Consider the following 20,181-nt stretch of genomic DNA (forward strand, 5'->3'; position numbering starts at 1 on the left):
CCTGAGATTTCTCACCCCTGGGTTATCAGATTGAGCTCTAAGTGTGCTTATTTTTAAAGGACACTCTGGTGGAATCTAGACACATATAAAAAAAAATGTTGTGAAAATGCATTTAAAAAAAGTTTTGAAAAATATATTGAATTTGCCATAGCTCACCATCGCCATCTAGTGTCACATTTGTATAATGCACCTTAAGGTAAAGGTAAAGGTACCCCTGCCCATCAGGGCCAGTCGTGACCGACTCTAGGGTTGCGCACTCATCTCGCTCAAGAGGCCGGGAGCTGGCGCTGTCTGAAGACACTTCCGGGTCACATGGCCAGCGTGATGAATCTGCATCTGGCGAGCCAGCACCAGCGCCGCACACGGAAACGCCATTTACCTTCCCGCTAGAAAGCGGTCCCTATTTATCTACTTGCACTTAGGGGTGCTTTCGAACTGCTAGGTAGGCAGGAGCTGGGACCGAACGATGGGAGCTCACCCCGTCGCAGGGATTTGAACTGCCGACCTTTTGATCGGCAGGTCCTAGGCTCTGTGGTTTAACCCACAGCGCCACCCACGTCCCACATAATGCACCTTACAACACACTTAAAACGTTTTATTTGCAACTGTATAGCTGAGTCCTCTGATACACTGTCTTCATCCCATGGTGGACATCTTATTCACACACTTAATGCTGCTACAAGGCCTAAAGATTGCCTCTTGTACTTTCACGCACATTGCCTTTGGATGTGTTAAAACCTTCTGATCTGGAAGCCCCACCTTCTCCCCCAGTCCCAAGCCTCCACTGATGCAGCGCCCTTCAGATATTTAGGACTACTACTCCCATCAACCTTGGGCCGGCTGGCGCTGATGGGAGTTGTAGACCAAAATGCCCAGAGAGCACCAACTTGGTGAAGGCTGCCCTCTCCTTGCAGCCTCATGCAAAGGAAGCTGAAAGTGCTTCTCGCTGTGGGTTCTTGTCTCTTTCTTAAAATGTAAAGATTGGGTTTTTCTGGCAAGGCTGAAAGGCTCGGTTATCTCCTTCACACCATCTGGCCAGGGCCTTGTGCTGGTATGTTGCTCTGCAAGCCACAAAAGATCTTCAGAATCAAGATGAGCAAAGAAGGTGGGGGAAATTAGAGGAGTGGGAAGTGGGACCACAAATAAGGCTGCGTACACAATAGCGGCTTAAAATGTAGCAGGGTCAACTCGCATTTTTGCACTGCTGTACACACCAGAGAGAGTGTGGGCATGCCTTCACCCAATGTGGATTATCAGTTTTGCTTCCCTGCGCCCGCAACACACCCCAAACTCCTATTCAGTGAAGCTGTCATCTGCACATGTGCAATGACTGTCTCAAATGTACACACCCCAGCTTAACCACTATTTACGTTCAGGAGCTTCAAGTGGAAGCTGGTTTGAGGCGACAACGCATTCAAAGAGGAGTATTTCTCAAGAAACGACAAGGTAGATATGATTGAGGGTACTGTTGGATGTCTGCAGCTTTAGAAACGGCAAACTGCAATGTGTACACAGCTTAAAGATTATGGGGAACCCTCATGTAGGCATCCCAAGGGGCAGACCACATGTCAGACACAGATGCACATAATGAAGCTCCAGTGGTGCTAATGAAAAGCAGCCTATAGAGGCTGAGAGTTTAAACGGATGGATTGGGTGAAGGACTCCTTAACCTTTACAGCCCCTGGCTTCCACGCTCAAAATCATCCCTCCCAAGCCGGGTTCTAAATACCTTACCCCAGTTGGGGTTGTTTCCCCTTTAACACATATCTGCATATGCGTAAGTGCTTTGGGTTGCCAACTTCTTTTCTGGGAGAAGCACCTGCGCCTTTAACAGGAAGGGGTACAACAGGTGCACTGGAGTCACCAAAACTGCAAAGGTGGGTGGGGGGAAACTGAACTTGTGAAGCTGCTGAACTTTTGAATCATACAGCACAGGAGCCTCTGTCAGGGAAAGAAGCTGGCAACCCTCACTGTCACACTGATAAGGCGCCAGCGGCCCAAGCCTGTCTGAAAGCAGCGATCTCTGGCTTAGAAGCCTTCCCTCTGGGTCAAAGGAAGAGGAGCAGGGGGGTTGTGGAAGTTGTTCAGTGATCATGGAAAGTCACTTAGCTGCGCAAGCAATGTGAACAGAGCCAGACTGATACCCAGAGAGAACTTGCTGCAAGACAGACCCAAAAAAGAAAATAACAGAACACCTCTAGTCATCACATACAGCTCCCAAGTTAAAACAGTACAACGCATCATCAGAGATCTACAACCTCTCCTGGACAATGACAGTTCTCTTTCTCAAGCTCTGGGAGGAAGACCTTTCATTGCCTACAGACAGCCACCCAATCTTAAACAACTCCTAACCCACAATAATACTATAACCAGACTTAACACGGACACTGGCACCAGAGCCTGCAATAAACCCAGATGCCAACTTTGCTGCCACATACACCCGGACAACACCATTACTGGCCCCAACAACATCACACATACCATCTCGGGACTATTTAATTGCTCATCGTCTAACATTGTGTATGCCATCAAATGCCAACAGTGTCCTTCAGCTCTCTATATTGGACAAACAGGCCAAACCTTACGCCAAAGAATAAACGGACATAAATCTGACATCAGGAACCACAAGACAGAGAAACCAGTAGGAGAACACTTCAATCTCCCAGGACATTCTATACAAGATCTCAAAGTAGCTGTTCTATTACAAAGGAATTTCAGAAATAGACTGGAAAGAGAAGCTGCTGAATTGCAACTTATTACCAAACTTAAAACCATGGAGAGACCTGGTCTGAACAAAGACATTGGATTCTTATCTCATTATACATGACAAAGCCATTTTTCACCTTCTCACCCCTTGCTTTTTCCTGTAAGACCTATTGCAGTCGTTAAGAGTTGTCAGCAGGCTCATCACAGCTATCTGCCAATCACCCAATCCCACCACCCTTCTGAGTAATAGCCCTCCCCACCTTCTCACTATATAGAAGGGTCTGGTGACTTCTGTTTCAGTGTATCTGAAGAAGTGTGCATGCACACGAAAGCTCATACCAAGAACTAACTTAGTTGGTCTTTAAGGTGCTACTGGAAGGAATTTTTTTATTTTGTTTTAAGCAATATGAAGATAGTTTGAAAGAAGGATTGAGGCAAATACACCATTCCCATTTTTCCTGCCAGAGAAACAGTTTTGCCAGTTTTGGGTGGGTTTTTTTGCATTTATTCAAAAAACTGCCCAAGCTATTTAACCACAAAATCACTCCTAAACACTATTAACTGCCTCCAATCTCAGATATCCCAGCTGAAACTAGAAATGCTGCTTCACAAATTATATGGCCACATCGCAACCCACTGAGTTTGCCACCGAGACTCCGTTCAACAGGAAGCTGTGGCCTACCCCCTCTCAGTTATTATAGCACCTGCCTATGTGCTTCTAAATGCTCATCACATTCAGTGTTCGGTAGTTGTTTTTTATAGATGTAAGGGGTGGCTCAAGACATTTTGTTGCCTGAAGTGAAAGACAAAATGGCATCCTCGCCATCCCATGTACGAAAGCTGACTGGTTTTGCAGCTGGAACTTATTTCATCACTGGCAATGAGAGGGCATCCTTCGCCACACCTGAGGGCAGTAAGCTAGATACAGGTGTGCAGGCTCTGCAACACACACACACACCCCTCAGTTCTCCAGCCAAGGGCTACAGTCAAAGCAAGGCCCCTGCCAGCCTCTGCCACCTGAGGTCATTGTGTCACTGCCTAATAATAGGGCTGGCCCTGTGAGGTGTACACATTAAAAGTTCTTAGGTACAACAGAGCCACAATTAAGAGCTCTCAAGTTTCATTGATTTTAATCAGAGGGCTGTTTGTTGTTTTTTTTTAAAATGTTATACAGTGGTACCTCGGGTTACAAACACCTCAGGTTACAAGCACTTTGGGTTATAGACTCCGCTAACCCAGAAGTAGTACCTCAGGTTAAGAACTTTACCTCAGGATGAGAACAGAAACCGCATGGTGGCAGGCCCCATTAGCTAAAGTGGTACCTCAGACTAAGAACCATTTCAGGTTAAGAACAGACCTCCGGGATGAATTAAGTTCGTAACCAGAGACAAAATAAACCAAATAAATATACCACTGTATATTTATTTATTGCATTTATATCCCACCTTTTATCCAAGGTGGCATATACGCTTCTTCCCCCTCTCCATTTGATCCTTAAAGCAACCCTGTGAGGTAAATTAGTACTGAAAGATGGTGACTGAACAGCTCAAACTTCAAGGGGATGTAAAAGTGCTTAACTTTTTCTGGATCAAGCACCTTGTGTGTACACCAGAAATTTAATGTGTGAAGTTTAGCTGTTTTCCCCACGAATGAGCTACAAATGTTTCCGCAATCCCTTTTGTTAGCCACTGTTTCAGCCTCCATCATTGGCAATGGCCCTTTCTCTTTCTGAACCAATGCCGTATGTCACACGTGTTGTAAGTTTTCTCAAAGTGAGACTTGTTCCCTGGCAAACAAGCAAGGCAAACATAAGCGCTTTAATTTTTCTTGCCATTAGCAAGCCCAGGTGGTGTAAAGAATAGCACTGGTTTTGAACTGTGGGGACAAACTCAGAATTCTGATCTTAGTCAAAGTATCTCCGTCTCAACTGTCTCATAAGGTTTCTGTGAGGATAAAACAGGATATCACACCAGTTTTGTGTGAGCTTCGCTGGTTGTCAGTCTGCTTCTGGGCTCAGTTTAAGATTTAAAGCAGAGATACTAGGGTTACCATATTCCTCAAACTGAAAATCTGGACAAATCCAGATATTGATATTTTTCTTTTTTCTTTTCTCAAACAAAGTTGTTGCCCTTTTTTGGGGAACATCTCCCCCAAAATATAAAGTTTGGGGGCTTAAAAAAAATTAACCCCTCCCTTGCCATTCATCCAGATTTTCCCAGATATTTTGCTGATTCCGCAAAAATCTCCCTGGACGCCAAAATGCTGACCAATTCCTGGAAAAAAGCTGACCAATTCCTGGAAAAATCTGACGTATGGCAGCCCTAGATTCCCAACATGGTGCCCTTCACATCTTCCATCAAATCTAACAGCATGGTTGGGAGTTGTAGTTCTGTGAGGTTAGACAAGGGACCTCAAACTGAGAATTCTCAACATTGCACCAAATGACAGTTCCCATTAGTCTCTGGAGGAAATGATGACAATAAAAATGATGATATAAGTTTGAAACTGGAAATGAAACATCACAACAAGATGGTTGATGTAGATCCTCCTTGGAATGAAAAGCACGATCAGGGTGACAAAGCTCCAACTCCGATGGAGCCCTCATGTAATGAATGTGAATCTGCAAGAACAACAGCAATGCTCCCAGTTCTTCAGCAACACTCAATTCATTTGCTTTGCTTCGGATAACCCTGAACCCCTTCAACTCCTCCTTGAGAAGTAGTTCTCGTTTGAGTCAAATTGGGTCAGCGATGCTTAGCAACAATAAGAGAAGTCGAACAGCCGTGTCTTTGTGAAGGAGGTGTCACCGTCTTTACCCCAAAGAAGGAAGAGCTTATTAACACCTTCCCCACATTCCTAATAATGAAACAGGCCTCTGCACTGCCTGGGTTAGGGCGGTATGTTCCTCACCCACAGCGAGCATGAAGTATCAGCCACTAATTAAGTTCTAATTATCCCAGGCGAGTTGATTTCCATTAACACATCTGATTCACAAGCAGGTGTATGACGCCTTATTCTTAAAGAAGACTTCATTAGCGCTGCCCCACACCTGTTTCCGGAAGCTTCCTGTGAGGTGGTAGGGGAAGCCATCTTGCTAATTTAACTACAGGCAGAGGCCTAAAAACCAGCCAATTGTTTTTATACACTCCCCGCCCAACTTATTTCAGACATGTGCCTTCCAACTGTTATTTTTTTCCATAAGTATTTGGAGGCCTCCTTTTACTATACTGGAATTTTAGATAGTCAAATTGTAGCCTTATGAGGCTTTGCCCTCGGGTGGGAAAAATATTGAGCCCGGGAAAGGGAAGTGGGAGTCAACAGACACTCAAGGAATAGTTTCAGAGAAAAGGCTTTATTTCTACCATCCATGAACTGGTAGAAGGAGCAAGTGTGATAACTCACAAAAAGCATGCACGGGTTCACAGTCATGCGCACAGAGCATATATACCCCTTTCCAGTTCCCTCCCCCTTTCTCCTCCTTCTTTCAGAGTCCTGCCCATGAGTTCCTCTGAGCATGAACAGAAAGCTGTCTTGGGACTCTTGGACTCTTGGCACCTTTCCCAGGAAAGGGGGGTGAGAAGCCTTGCATGTCTAAGATGTTGCAACTAGAATGAGATAAGATTCAGTTCTCAGGCTTGAGTATTCTTGGCAATGACAGAGCCTATTCATTAGCCTTTAAAAATAACGGTTTGCCCTTGCCACAGCATCTTGTGAGAAAAGCTGTTTTGGATTTTTAGAAGACAAAGAAATTTTGGACAGTTTAGAGGCCTGGTTGGGGGGGGTGACTTCAGGCCTAGGTGGGGTCACCTGTCTTCACCTTCCTTCAAAATAACCTTGTGAATTCCGGCTGTTGGGGGACTATCCAAATACCACAACCAGCATCAAGTGTTTATTAATAGTTAAGTGCCTGGTGCTATAAGCCTAGAAGGCAAAAATCCCCCTCTGCCCCCAAAAATACAGCAGAAAGATATGCTCGACCTAGCACTGAGAAAGCGTGTGATATTCTGCTGAAGTGCCACCTCAGATACCTAGTATAAAGTTTTTTAAACTTTCTGGAAATAGACAAAAGATACTTCACATTGGCATGCCGTTGAGCCACAAACACCCCTTTTAAAATATGTGTTGTGTTTCTATACAGTATTGCAAACTCCTGCTCACGTTTACTTGGAAATAAGTCTTACAGTGGTCTGTGGAAGCTTACTCCCTTGTATTTATTTATTTGCTTTAACAAGGTTGTGTATCTAGGGCTTTTTTTCCCAGCCTGAACTCAGTTCTGGCACCTCTCAGGTGGGCTCCATTGCCATTATGAGAGAACAAGGGAGGTGTTCATGGTGAGTTCTGGCAACACTCAGACCAAAATAGTTTTGTAATTCAGATTATATTAGTTGTTAAAAGCCACAATATCTAGGTGGTGCAGTATAGTGATGAAGGGACTAAACACTATGAATCAGCGAGTCCCCAGTTTGAATTTGTTCTCTTCTCTGTGTCTCAGACTCAACTAGTAATGGCTTTTAGCCAAGTTCAGTGGTTCTCAGTTATCTAAGTACTGCAGACCCTGTAAAGCCAAGCCATGGACCTCCCTACTTTTGATATCTCTTAGGTAGCTTTTGTTATGTGGATGGTGCCATGGACTCCTTGGGTGGGTTAAATGGACTCCCTGGTGTCTGCAGACCCCCAACTAGGAACCACTGGCCTAGATGGATTTACAGGGGGAAGAGACACATTTGTGGAAGGTGCAGTTATCAAGGGCTCAGTGGTAGAGAACTGTTCTTCCTGCAGAAGGTCCAAGGTTCAATCCTTGGCATCTCCAGGTAGAAGTTGGAGGGACCCCACTCTGTAATGCTATTGCCCTTCATAGAATCACAGAGTTGGAAGGGACCCCAAGGATCATCTAGTCCAACCCCCTGTGATGCAGAAATAATGTCCTTCTTGCTATCTTTCCATTACTATCTGGCTGGGGAAAAGGATGCCAGACTGGACAGGCCTTTGGACTGATCCAGCTGCAAGGCTCTTCTTACATTCTTAACCCTTTTGGTTTTTTTTTCTTTTTCTTTTTTTTTAAATAATATTTATTGAACATTTTCAAATATAACAGAAAAATGAAAAAAAAGAAAAAAGAAAAAAGTTTTATATCCTTATTTTCATTAACATCCTTCCAGGACTTCCCCTCCCCACCCCCTCTTGTATTCCAATTCCTTCAAATAAATTCAACAAGTTCTTACCCCAAATTTTAAACTTATTACAATTAACCCAATGTTAAAAATGTTTTTCCCTCCCCTAAAAATCGACCTCGCTCCCTTCCACGAGTTCCCCTTTTAAATATGCAGAACAAATTAAATTAAAAGAAAATAGAAAAAAGAATAAAGTATAATTTAACACCCTTTGGATTCCAAATTTCCCTCCCCCCTTTTCCGATTGCGTTCCCCAATGTCCATCAATGCCTGTTGTCGTCCTGGAGATCCCACATCTAGGCCGAGATCCTTGCCAAGTCCACTTTGCCGTCTTTTTAATAGTCTTTGCCGTCTTTTAGATCATCTTTAATTTCGAACATCCAATCTTGGAAAGACTTTATCTCAAAAAGGACCATTTCTTCCATCCAGATCTCTATATTTAAGAGTAAAAACTCCAATTTTATTTCTTTAGACTTTTCAAATCTGGATGTCCCAAATGTACCCACTTCCAGCTTTATCCAATTCTTGTTGTTCATATTATTCTTATTATTCTCTTTCCTCACTTTTCTCCAATTTCTTTTCCTGCTCTCCTGCAAAAATGTTCCAATTCCAAAAGCTTCTAAATCCCCTACAGAGGCTTTGTTATTCAGGAACAAAACTTTACGTCAAGTCCCTTCCATTCTTCAATAGATAAGTCTATTGTCTCCTTTAGTGTAGAGACCTCTGTAGACAAAATAGTGTTCCATTTCTGCAGTTTCCCAGGAGATAAAAAGTCCGATTCAAATTCCATACCAGCAATGCTTGTAATGTCCCACAGCCCCTCTAGAGGGATTATAATAACTCAGTTTCCTTCCAGATCACACCCAACAGTCAAAATAGCTTGTTATTCCTTGTTTTAAACAATTTATATCTAATTTGTAACAAATGTAACCGGCAAAGTCCTCGTAACAAAGTTCTCTCTTTTTTTTATTCTTCAGCTTTGACAGCTCCTTTGACAGCTGTCAAAGCCTCTGTTTCTCCTCTCCCGGCACTCTCACGGTCCGCTCCCGGTTCCGGGGGGGGGGGGGTTGCATTTTAGCTCAGGTTCTACTTTTCTCTTCCAGCCCAGTCTTATAATTTTCCATCGTGAAATTAATAACTTTATCAAACTTAGGTAGCACTCGATCTTAGTTGTTAAATCCTTTGCTTTAACTCCTCTACGACAGGGGGGAGGCTGACTTCCTTTTTGCACCTCCCCCGCTCGCTCCGAATTTAAAATTTAAAATCTTTTCCCTTTTTAAGTCCAGTTTCCAATTACTCACGGGTTGTTCTTTTAATCCGAATTTTCAATAGAAGAAGTCAGCGCTCTCCGCCAAATGGCATGCGGCTTCGCTCGGCAGGGGAAGCGGAGGACTCATAGCACCCCCCCCCGGCACCCACTCCGTAGCCTTTAAAAAGGCTCCTTCGTGAGTCGGGGGGCGCAAACGGTGCCCGCCGAGTCACCATGCCCATGGGTTTCAGCGCCCATGGTTTTTGAGGGTCCCTGCGACGCCGACGCGGTAGAACCCAGCCCCCGCCGAGCAGGCTCCCTCTGGAGCTCGGAGGGAGTCCGCCATTCGGCGATGGCGCCAACCCGAAAGCTCCCATTCTTAACCCTTTTGCTCTGGGAAGGAATTATGGGTACTGTATTGCCTTGGGGGGGGGGGTGTTACGCAGCCCCGTTGCAAAATGACCCAGTATTCTGACAGCAGCAATGCTTGAATCAGCTTGATCTCAGTTTTGTTTCAGATTTACTGTGGTAGTTTTCACACGCTGGTAATCTTAGAACAAAATGTTCTCTCTCTCTCTCTCTCTCTCTCTCTCTCTCTCTGTGTGTGTGTGTGTGTGTGTGTGTGTGTGTGAATGTATTTGGGGTGGGGTAATAAGAAATAGGACAGTCTAAAAGGGGAAGCAAAAACTTTCAGCAGAACTAGGAAATTCGGAGTGTAGACGAGATGATGTGATGCACCTCATTGGCTCCGATATGCTGCATTAGTTCTGTAATGTTTATGCATGTTTTTATCATTACGAAAATAACAGATGCTATTTCGAAAACAGAAGAGTTTGTGAGGAATTGTCCTGTTGTGTACAGCCAGTTATCAAGATTTGCGCAAACAGATACAAATGCAGACGTGTGACTTGAGCGACTTATTAATTTTGTTTGCAATTTGGACTGTGATCAATTTATTATTGGAATTTATAATTAATTAATTCTTTATTAATCACCTTCTAAACCACCGCCTGAAAACAAAGTACATGTAAGATAATTTAAAAAAAACAACAACAACAAATACATTTGGCGCAATACTGAGACCCTATCAAGTGGGCACTTGCGGTGAGCAACCACGTTTATCCAGAACAAAATGCCTCCAATTGTTTCTGGAAAGTGCAGATAGTAGGCACCTCATATATCTTGTCAGGAATGCTATTCCACAGAACAGGGGCAGCCATGCTAAGAGCCCTGCTCCAAGCTGCTATAGAGTAGGCTTCTGAGATCTTTCAAACTTGCGAGAGAAACTTTCTTGCAGGCCACAACCACCTACTGGTCTGAGCTGTATAGAGATTTACATGTTAGTACAGTGGTACCTTGGGTTAAGAACTTAATTCGTTCTGGAGGTCCCTTCTTAACCTGAAACTGTTCTTAACCTGAGGTACCACTTTAGCTAATGGGGCCTCCCACAGCTGCCAGCATGCGATTTCTGTTCTCATCCTGAGGTAAAGTTCTTAACCTGAGGTACTACTTCCGGGTTAGTGGAGTCTGTAACCTGAAGCATCTATAACCTGAGGTACCACTGTACTTATATCTTACAGTACCAACACCTTGAACATGGCCTGGAAGCAGATTAGCGATTGGTTCATATCCAGTGAGCAGGATGCTGGTGGTAGTTTGCCCCCACAAGCAACCTAGCTGCCACATTCTTCATCAACTTTAGCTCCAACCCCAAGAGTTAGCCGCATTTAGAGTACATTGCAGTAATCCAATCATGAGGTCTTTTAAGGAAATGCATACCCCTCTTTCGCTGAGCTCAGTTGCTTTTTTCTCCCACATTGCATATGGACCAGGGGGAAGTCACTGCAAGAGTCCCTGCTTTGCATGCAGAAAGTCCCAGGTTTCAATCCCAGCATCTCCACGTAGGTGTGGGAATGTCCCCTGCCTGAAAACCCTGGAGAGCTGCAATCAGTGTTACCAGTATGGAACTAGATGGGACCAATGGTCCAACTTAATATAACTGGTGGATTCCTCAGGCCCAGGAACCAAATGTGGCCTTCCAAACATATTTGGCCTGAGAGGTCATATGCCATCTCCAGCCACTCCCACCCTTCTCAAGATACCAGCAACAGCCCATTGTTCACAGCAGAACGTACTTCTGAATAGAACCATGTGTGGGATTGTGCTGTTTCTTTCACTTTTCTTTTTGCATTGTCTAAGCTAGTGACCCATCTTCCCAACAGCTTTGTACAATTGCTCTAGATCAGAGGTGGCAGCACCGTGATTAAAGACCAAACAGTCAAGACCAAAATAAGGGAGAGGCGGGGAAGAGAACTTCTTCCCAAGATGTGTCATGAAGTTACGGCATTCATGAGCACACGATGTGCTAGTGAAGTCCCTAATTTAATTATACATTGTGTGAAAATGTTGTTGTTGTTTTTGCTGGCCTTGAATTGGCTGCAAGTTGGCCATAAGTTTAAGTTTTTTAAAAAATCACCCCCTCCCCATGCCATTCTTCTGATTTTCATCAAAACCTCAAGTCTTCTTTTGAACTTTTAGAAACAGTGCTTGAAACTAACAAGGGAGGTTTTGTGGGTATATGTATTATTAACTTCCTAAACCTCAGAAGTGCTGCTTATTGCTGGGGCCCCATTTTGTTATTAGAGATGGTTACCTCAGAGATCAGAAGCCAAAGAACTCCCCACATACGTGTTACAAACTCATGAGGGCAAAGGTGGTACTGTCACATGTCAAGAGGATATGGCTTCCTCAAGGAGTGGACCTGCTGAGCTATTAAGGACAGCAGACTGGGAGACAAATGGGCAAAAACGACTGAGAAGGTCACCTGTGTATATTAGATGGGGGGAGAAATGTTATTCTGTTAACACTTGAGGGTGAACCTGCCTGATTTGCACGTTCCAAAACAATACGCTAGCCGAAACGCAGCCATCCTTCAGAATTCACACTCTGAATTGTGCTTTCCAGCCAAATTGAGTTTTTTTGCCCATCCCCACCTGTGCACAAGCCCCACTGAAAGAAAGAGGAACCCAGATCTCTTGCACAGATATTGTTCATTTCAATAAGACCTGTGCAGGAGAATTTCCCACAGGACTGTGACACTTATTAATGAGTGGGAGAGCGTGCTGCATGGATTTCCCATCACCAAAGCGTCTTGGGCCAGTGCTGCTCCAGATTTGATATATATTAGGTGGCGCTGTGGGTTAAAGCCTCAGCGCCTAGGACTTGCCGATCGAAAGGTCGGCGGTTCGAATCCCTGCGGCGGGGTGCGCTCCCGCTGCTCGGTCCCAGCGCCTGCCAACCTAGCAGTTCGAAAGCACCTCCGGGTGCAAGTAGATAAATAGGGACCGCTTACCAGCGGGAAGGTAAACGGCGTTTCCGTGTGCGGCTCTGGCTCTGGCCAGAGCAGCGATGTCACGCTGGCCACGTGACCCGGAAGTGTCTCCGGACAGCGCTGGCCCTTGGCCTCTTAAGTGAGATGGGCGCACAACCCCAGAGTCTGTCAAGACTGGCCCGTACGGGCAGGGGCACCTTTACCTTTTACCTTTAGGTATCCCTGAGCATAACGGAGCAATACTTAGAGGACTGTCTTCTTCCACAGAAGTCTGCATTCTTCACCTGAAACGCTCCACCCCCCTTTCTGAAGTTAGGTGGGAGACAGGAACTTGTCAATCGTGGCACCCTGGGCGGGGAATGCTCTTCACAGAGAAATTTACCTGGCACAAACATTGATTTATTTTCTACATCATGAAGCTGAAACAGTAGCACCCACAAATGATGGGGATATCACCAAGCTTGCAGGAAGGTTGTACAAGTACAAAAGGGTTGAGGAAAAAAGAAGTTGTTTGGGGAGAAATGGAAAAGTGGGGGGAAAGGTGGCGGAATTGGGTGTGCTGAAAAAGGTGTGTATGGGGGGGACACATCTGAAACCTTGGAGACCTGCTGTTAGTGTTCTTCAGCCTTGCATCCTAGTATTGTCAGACTACAATTATCATTATCCCTGACTGGCTGTGGATGACAGGACTTGTAGTCCAACATCTAGGGACCCAAGGCTTAGGAACACTGGTGCAATAGACAAAACTGAGGTAGAATGACTAGTGGTTTGACTTTATGTAAGCCAGCTTCCTACATTCCACTGCCAACCCAAGAAACACTCAGCCATGAATGAAAATGTTCACCAATTGGCAACTTTTATTGGAGTTATTCTGAATCACAGAGCACAGAGTCTCTTCAGAAGGAAAAAAAACACACACACACACACCAAAGAAAGGGATGGGAACAATACAGACAGACCAATCTCTCTCCCGAGGGTTTTCCACAGCCAAGTATCTAAGGCGGCCTTCCTTGCATCTTCACATTTGGGGCAATCAAGCTAGAGAGATGGAGGCTAGAGCAGAGATGTCTATTTTCTGACTAACAAGTGACGTAACAAAGAACGCATTTCTTCTAAGAAAAAAAAGAATACTAAGGAGAAAGATGAGGGGGTCATAAGCGACAGCAATTGGGGAGCTTGTTCACAAGAGCACTTAACATGAATCAGTTACTCCTTAACACACTTACCCAACTTTATATTTGTTTTGTAAGCAGCATTATAAATAGTGGCAAGCGAAGGGCTACACTTTCAAAAGGCATTTTGAGTGGAGATTCTAATCTGTATTAGCAATTGGTATCTGCGTTAAATTGATATGGAACAAAAGGCATAAAACAAACAAAGAGGCTGGAAGGACACTCGCATAAACATGCACTGTGAAGTGTGTGGAATGAGTCACCCATACTTTAACCATACCCATTGTGAGAACAAGGAAGGTACCACGATGATGATACTATGTTTAAAGGTCAGCACATCATGCCCCAAAGATCAATCTAAGCACTGCTAAGACATCCCTAGTCCAGGATCACTTCCACATGACCCATTTCTTGAGCATTCTTCCTGATTTGTTTGCACGAAGTTTGCAGGGAGGCTATAAGCCGTCAGCTGTTTATTGGCCACTCATTCTGACCTGTTATATGATAGTGCATCAAGCAACTATTATCCCACACTTCTCGACACATTTCCCCATCGCTTCACTTGAATTTGCAGGTCTGCAATTGAATCCCACTCAGAAAGTGGCAACCATCTGTAAATGTCCCTTACAGGACACTTTCCTATTATGAACCATGGTGCATAATAGTAGTGCCTAATAGAGAAACAGGAATACTCTTTGTCAGCCTCATGTTTATATTCTTCTAAAACAATTCCCTGTGCATTTCTCAGAGGATCAGTAGGGTGGGGTGTTCATGGACACAATGAGAATGGATTTTCTTTGGCCTTACCTAAGGCTACTTAACGAGTCCATGGCAAAGATGAGATTTGAAGTAAGAACCTTCTGGGTTGCAGTTCAGCAGCTTAGCCACCACTCTATGCTAACAGGCATGAAGGCTCTTGGTAGCGAATTACTTTTATATATTCATGGGCATTGCTGCCCCCTTTTACCATTGCTGCTTGAGTTTTTTGGTTCAGTTTGGGGGTTTTTTTTAAAGATTGTGAAGCTTTAGGGCAAAGGAAAATATATGGGTAATATTTGAGCCCTTAGGTTATGGCAGGCTACAGAAAATAAGAATAATAATAAAAAAAAACCTTCCCATCACCCAACAGCTCCCTCCTTTTTTTTTTTTTTTTTTTTTTGCTTGATTATCATTCCTGCTTCTCATAAACTCTGAGGTAGATTTCACATAGAGAAATGGAAGAAAGGTTACAAGTTGGAAGAGATGCATTTTCAGAATTGCTCCACAGAACGTGGCTCTCTTCCTACTCAGAAAATCCCCAAATAATCTGTGAAATAATGTGATTTGTGTGGATGAAGGTTTTTTCCGTGGCTAATTTTCAGGTTCTATGTTAAGGGAAGGTCCACACAACATGTCTGTTAAGCAGAAGTCCCTTTAAAGACCCCCACTGGGTGAGTTGTGCCTGAGAGTACAATGGCCCACAACATTTCTCCATGCTACCCAGAGCCTTTGTGATTTGGGACCATTTGCACAGGCATCAATAGTACTGCTTGAGCTTTGAACTGATCCATTTTGTAGCAACAACTCACCCCAAAAAATTAAAAACGTGGGGTCTCCGTGTGGAAGCTGTGATGGGTATAAGAGCCCTTCGTTATAAGAGTATGCGGGAGATGCATGGCTAATATTAATAATACCCCACCCATCTAACTGGGTTTCCCCAGACACTCTGGGGGCTCCCAACAGAATATTAAAAACACGGTAAAACATGATTAAAAACTCCCCTAAATTGCAGACAGTGTGGGCTTGCTCTGGCTGAAGCAGAGACTTGCCTCAGGTTGATTTGGGGCACCATTAAAGGGCAGCAGAGTGGGAGACTGACAGACCTGGCTTACTGGAAGTTCTCCTGTGCAGGCATCATTGTAATGAATAGGAGGTACACCCCAATCACCCCTCTGCCCTGCTACTTACTAGAAGGAAGCAGAGAAGGGTTCAGCCCCTGAGACTTTGAGGAGACTGAAGGGGGGCGGACAAAGGGTCTGAAGACTGTCCATGGGGTTCAGCTTCCAATGAAACACCTTTCACAAAATCATAGAATTGCAGAGTTGGGAGGAACCCTGAGGATCATCAGGAATTCAGGAATATGCAGCTGTCCCATACGGGGATCAAACCTGCAACCTTGGCATCATCAGCACCACACTCTAGCCAACTGAGCTTTCCCTCTATTTGGGACAGGCAGGAAGTGATGGGCTGGGAATCAGACGAAGAACTTGGCTTGCAAGCGCAAAAGGACTGATATGCATGAATCCTAGTCAACAGTTGTTCTGTCTCCCCTCGCCCCTTTTAATGCATCTCAGGGGGGCAAGGTTGGTTCCAGCTTTTGGGGGAACCCTCAATCAAGCAGCTTGACCTAGAGAGACCCGTAACTGTCCTGGGGTGGGAGGGGCAGAGGACAGTGAGGAGTGCAGGGCTGCACCGGCGTCCAAGAACACTGAATGTGTTGACAAAGGAGGTGGGTATGTTCTCGTTCAGCATGCGGCCTGACCATGTCGGAAGGCCAGCTCCAAATGTGAACCAAGATGATGTGGGTGCATGTGGCTAGGGAGAGTGGGAACAGAAGGGAAGCACAGGGCAAAAAAATGGGCTTACCTCTTCTCCTGCAGCTCACCTACTTCCTCACTTGAAATCACCTGCCCACCCCACACTTGGCAGTGGCTTGGCAGCAACTCACCTTTGAAGACGTGTGTCTGTTGCCACCACATCTAGTTTACCGAAGAGGAGCTCAATAAAAGGATGGATATAATGCTGAGGAGGAATTGCCAATTGTGACAGATCATAGTGTGGACAGGGAAGAGGAAGAAGAGGAAAATGGTATGTTTGTGATGGACTGAAGTCTTTGAAAAAACGAACTGGGTTGGACTGCTAATAGTTTTCTGGGAATAAGGGAGAGGGAATAAAGGAACTATTTTTTTTAAAAAAACAAACCTTTCTATTCTACATTTCATTAAAAAAAATTCTATTCTCCTCTTAGTTCCCACATGGGTTGGGCAGTGAGCCACAAAGACCCATCCCTGTTTGCCACTGTGCATTCTGAGCCCTTGGGATAAGGCAGGCTATAAATCTCAGCATATACATTGGCTAGTAAAGAACGGGGTGATAGGAAGACAGTTGCCTCAAGAGAAGAAGTCCCATACAGATCTTTTTGTTTTGTTTTGTCTTACCAAAGCCTGATGCATGGACAGGCTGTTCAAGGAGACACTTCTCACAATATGGAGGGAGCTTATGACCGGAAGCGATAGAAGAACCGAAACATGCCAATTGTTTTAGATCAGTACAGAGAAAGATATGCTCAGTAAGGCCAGAGAGAGAGAGAGAGAAAGAGAAACAGTGGATTTTAGAATATGAGAAGGGTGTTTACATTTATGCAGTTGTCAAAAACAGTGTCAACATGCTGTCATTGCAGGAGAACAGTGACGCAGAATGTGGCAAGTACACTTCTTGTTATACTGGAACTAACTACCCAAAGCAAGGTGAGAAGTTGTTTCATGAGAAAGGTGGAAGAACAGTCGCCAAAAGAGAACACAGACAGTCACGTGGGGACGCTTTCTGGAGCTCGACTCAAGTCAGCAGTGCACATTTCCTCCAGTGCCAACTCACAAGAGATCGGCAAGGAGAAGGAGAGGAGCAGCTCCTTTTGTGGAAAAGACAAAGAAAGAAAAAAGCTTCCGTGTGTTTTAATGTCCAGTGCAATAACATAAGAACATCCATGCTACACCTCTGGAAGTTGGCTCTATTTCTAAGCAGCATCGTTAAAGTGGGCTTTTAATGTAAAAGACCAAGACACTTGAACCAGCAGTTGGGGGCCAAGGCTTTCTGTGTCTGATAATTAATGGTCAACAAGGAGTGAGACCTGAACGTCCTCCTTAGTAGCAGAAAAGGCAGGGAGACTGGACCCACTTGGGACTTTCCTGCTCGCGGGAGGGGCACAAAAACGAAACCTTCCGATTTCTTTCACCTGAGTGCCAGGCTGTCACCTCAGCAAGTCCAAGAGTTCCTCAGCCCATTTCCCCTGCCCCACCCCAAAAAACACACACACAACCCCGAGAGATTTCTCCTACCCTGAGATCTTCCAGACACCCAAACCAGAACCACGTAGATAAAGAGTCATCCTCTGCCCTCGGTTCTGAGCGTTCAGATGGAGAGCGGCGGCGGCATGCTCTGTCTGCTAAGCCTGGCCGAAGCGCATTTCTCGCCTCCTATCCCCACAACCTCCACGACTGGTTCAAGCATTGGAGAAATATTGCAGGCCCTACTCATCAAGAGCAGGAGGAAGAGGAAACCCACTTTAGAAACCAAGGCAGAGAAGAGGGAGAGGGAGAGGCAAAACTCTTCTTCCGGTTCAGTCTACTGGAGACTTGGAGGTATTTTAGAGCGAGCCCCTGTTGCACCACCACTTTTCATGCAGCATCCAAGTTGGGTGGGTGGGAGGGGGGGGCCTGGTGAGTGAGGTGGACGGGTCTCACTAAGGAAGCCGGAAGAGGAAGGGCGTGGCAGGTGTGCAGGCCTCAGATCTTACTGTTCTCCAGGTGTGAATCAATGTGTTTTATCAAAGCGTCATCTGGGTAACCGATGGGAAAGGCCACCTGGCAGAGAGGGCAGCTTCGGATGTCAGAGTCCACCGTCTCCATCAGCAACTAAAGGGTACAGGTCGGGGAAGGAAGTAGATGAGAGAAGACATCATTTTAAAACAAACAAATCTAAGAAAATTAATTGCTTGTTAAAAGTAGATCTCTTAAGTCTTCTGGAGGATAAAAAGCTGGATCCTTCCTAATATGTGCCTGGTCAGCAGGGCTTGGCTGGTCATAAAGAGTGGAAGGGAAACTGTTTTGTTGCAGAAACTGATCGGCTTCTGTCACAGAAAAGGCGGGGGGTGCAGTGCGGCAGGGAAAGCACATGGGGATGTATCTGGGAAACTCCCACAGGGGATGTACAGCTCATTGAACGGTGATTTTTAGAATCCTCTGCACAGCCCAGTGGGAGTAAAAAATAATAATAATATGGTAGCATCATATATTGCTTGCTATATTGACTGCAGGTATAAAATTGTAAACAACATATTCATTTAAATGGTGTGTTTCTATATAGCAGCAACTACCTGTGAGTTCAGATCAAAAGTTTACATTTATGAATGACTTTTGAGAACCAGAGCACCTGCACTCAAGACAAGTCGGGAATAAAAATACAGAATGAAAATACGTTTGACATCTTAACGTTTCATTACTCCAGAAGACTTAGGATGCTCCAACACAAGGGCCTCTTTCGCATTCCCCCTCTGGTATTTTCCAATTTGCTATTGGTTTTGCTTCTGTTAATTCTTAACGCAATTATCAATGTAATATAATTTCCTTAAACCTGAAGCAACCACTTGTCCTCCACACCCACTGTTAAAATTAGGTGGTGCATGGTGGATGGGCCTCCAGCCAACCCCTTCCCTTCAATTAAAATAAAACAAAACTGGAAGACTTGCACACAACCTAGGCATCATATCATGCTCATTCCAATTGATGAAGAAAACGATTCATTGGCTCCTCCTCCAGGAGGACCCAAAACCTCTTGATTCTTCCAGGCAACTGGATGACCTCTGCTGCCACTCCTCCTAAGTGCTGGAGAAACATCCCCAAACCCCACCTCCCCTCCTACAAAATGGAATATTAAAACAAGGGGAGTGCTGTAGTAGGGGTGGGGAACCTCTGTCTATGAGTCAAATGTGGCCCTCCAGGTTTCTCCATATGACCCTCAGAACTCTCCCTAACCATAAACCCCCCACTCCAGAGGCCACACACTTCACCAGCCCTGCACCCAATTGCAAATGCTTTTGCTTGGCTGGAACACATCCTCTCGCGTCTCTGAATGGAGGATAGAGAGGTATCTGGGAATGTGCACGGAAACTACTCTTCTGTACAATGGCAGAATCTGCATCTGTGGCTCCACCCACTTCTGCCTGTGGCTCCACCCACCCCGTCATGTGGTCTTCAAAAGGCTGTCCAGAATGGAATATTGAAAATGGCTCCCCACCCCTCTTGCTACAGAGGTGATGTGGCTATACACTCAACCACACAAACTAATGCCGTGCTCACACACGCTGTTCTTGTCATCAAAATACAATACGTTGTATTTTCCCAGTTAATCTGGATATATTCTTTCTGGGGAAATTGCAGTATGTTAAAGCACACTCACCCCTGCTGCCAACATCCATTTGCGATATTTCACCAACCCATTTACAGTATTAAGCCCCCTTAAAGCCAAAGAGTACCATTTTAACCCCCAGAGCAATTTAAAACCAGTCCCTCTTCCCAGGGGACTCTGGGAACTGTAGTAGCTCTGCGAGGGGAATAGGGGTCTCCTAACAACTCTCAGTATCCTTAACAAACTACAGCTCCCAGGATTCTCTGTGGTGAGCTTGTGACTGTTTAATAAAGTGATATAATACTGCTTTAAATATATGGTGCAGATAGGAACTCAAGTCTTTTGCCTGTGCCATTCAAATAGTCATTATAAAAACCCCAGAAAATGTTT

At 44.9% G+C, this 20,181-nt stretch overlaps 1 protein-coding gene and 1 long non-coding RNA gene across 2 annotated transcripts in view; one reads left to right on the forward strand and one right to left on the reverse strand.

Annotated features, from left to right (window-relative positions):
- The first annotated feature begins 10,126 nt into the window (after nt 1-10,126).
- Nucleotides 10,127-16,573, forward strand: LOC307201105. Its single transcript, XR_013832541.1, has 2 exons — nt 10,127-12,313; nt 12,674-16,573. It is a non-coding gene; the product is annotated as an uncharacterized lncRNA (long non-coding RNA).
- The window catches only part of TBKBP1 (TBK1 binding protein 1), a 60,251-nt gene continuing 53,358 nt past the window's right edge, over nt 13,289-20,181 (reverse strand). The window contains exon 10 of the mRNA XM_079949599.1: nt 13,289-18,299. Within this exon, the coding sequence (XP_079805725.1) occupies nt 18,171-18,299 (129 nt within the window). The 3' untranslated portion in view covers nt 13,289-18,170. The remainder of the gene's footprint in view (nt 18,300-20,181) is intronic.

Source organism: Podarcis cretensis (genome assembly GCF_951804945.1).
Source record: "Podarcis cretensis genome assembly, chromosome: 13".
Classification (NCBI taxonomy): domain Eukaryota; kingdom Metazoa; phylum Chordata; class Lepidosauria; order Squamata; family Lacertidae; genus Podarcis; species Podarcis cretensis.